The sequence below is a fragment of the Haliotis cracherodii genome, unplaced genomic scaffold (genome assembly GCF_022045235.1).
Source record: "Haliotis cracherodii isolate W230 unplaced genomic scaffold, xgHalCrac1.p SCAF_15, whole genome shotgun sequence".
Taxonomy (NCBI): domain Eukaryota; kingdom Metazoa; phylum Mollusca; class Gastropoda; order Lepetellida; family Haliotidae; genus Haliotis; species Haliotis cracherodii.
Genome location: NW_027266270.1, coordinates 9,526,786 through 9,528,087, shown reverse-complemented (window position 1 = coordinate 9,528,087; position 1,302 = coordinate 9,526,786). Strand labels below are relative to the sequence as shown.

Sequence of the window (1,302 nt, the reverse complement as noted above, 5' to 3'; positions counted from 1 at the left end):
TCATCTGGAGACACTGGAGAGCTGAAAGAGTAATGAGAAATGATAATACGGTCTCACAGATTATTCGATATATAAGCTGATGACATTGCGAGAATTAAAACTCCCGAGGAAGCTTAGAATGAAAATCGAGTGCACACTGACTGCAGGTTAATAATGTAACGCTTTAACGTGAGCGTTATCATCATTTGGTGGATTTTAGATCACGGCGCGTAATATTAATGTGGGAGGAAGCCTGTAGAGATACAGTTCTTATGCGTTTACCATTTTTGGTGAAGCCTACGGGTATTGTGAAACATCAAAGAAACATCAGTGCAGTGTATAGATAGATCAGGATGCTTACCTTGCAAATAAGTTTCTGAGCCGCCTTCTTGTGTTGGTAGGTCCACGCTGAATCAAGAACGTATTTGCTTTGACCTTGCTCCTGGGATCTCTGGATGAACTTTGCGCATGCGGCATGAAGGTCGGAGAATCCATATTCGACAGAAGCACAGAGGAGACCTGAAGAAACGAAAAATAACTTAATTTGAAAATAAACACATCATTACAATGGCCCTGATTTTTAACAAGGAGATGGAATATGAAGAGTCAATAGTGCTTGTAGTATATTCGTTTTATAATGGCCAGTGACTTACCAATTACGTTGCTGGCGTCAACCTTGACCTTTCCCGAGTGTACGAATGTGATGAACGCTCTGAAATCCTCAGCTGAGTAGTCCTGCACGTTGATCACCAGCTTCTGGGGGAGGGGTGAACGTTTTGCCTTCTTTGACTTTTTGTTGGATGATTCCGTCTCCGCCTTCCTTTGGTGGTGAAGAATTAGTTGGTACAAGCATCTGCAACACGAATAAAAAATTGCCTGCTGAGAAATGCATCATAGTTGATGAATGAATGAAGCGGCACTTCCTTGGTAGAACAATGTTACTTCTATACCTTAATTTAGTAACGTTTTCATGTGATAGACGGGATACATGTCACACGTGGGACTGTCATTTATCCAATATGGAGTACAGGCAACCTACTTGGGATATTGTAGTGATACTTTCCTCTACGGGTGGCGTTCTTGTGTGTGTGGAAAATGAGTTGTTCAAGTGTTATTAGCTAAATCAGCAATGGCTACTAGTCTCACAAGTGAGAACTAGCATGGAGGGACTGTTACTGGACAATGGCAGACCCATCCCTTCCCCAATGGGTGGTTTGTAATCGAACCTTACCTGCTTCTCGTAGCCAGAATAGCTTTGACACCATAGACAGGAACCTGCCTCCTCCCGACCAGGAATGTGACGTCACACATCTCTGGCATATC

At 42.9% G+C, this 1,302-nt stretch overlaps 1 protein-coding gene across 1 annotated transcript; it reads right to left on the bottom strand.

The window, feature by feature from the left end:
• On the bottom strand, positions 1–1,302 carry LOC139462117 (serine-enriched protein-like). The gene is made up of 4 exons (XM_071243624.1): positions 1,211–1,302; positions 633–832; positions 341–498; positions 1–21 (listed from the first exon to the last, which is right to left on the bottom strand). Exons 1-4 carry the CDS (start codon positions 1,297–1,299, stop codon positions 1–3), a joined length of 468 nt encoding a protein of 155 aa, XP_071099725.1. The 5' UTR covers positions 1,300–1,302.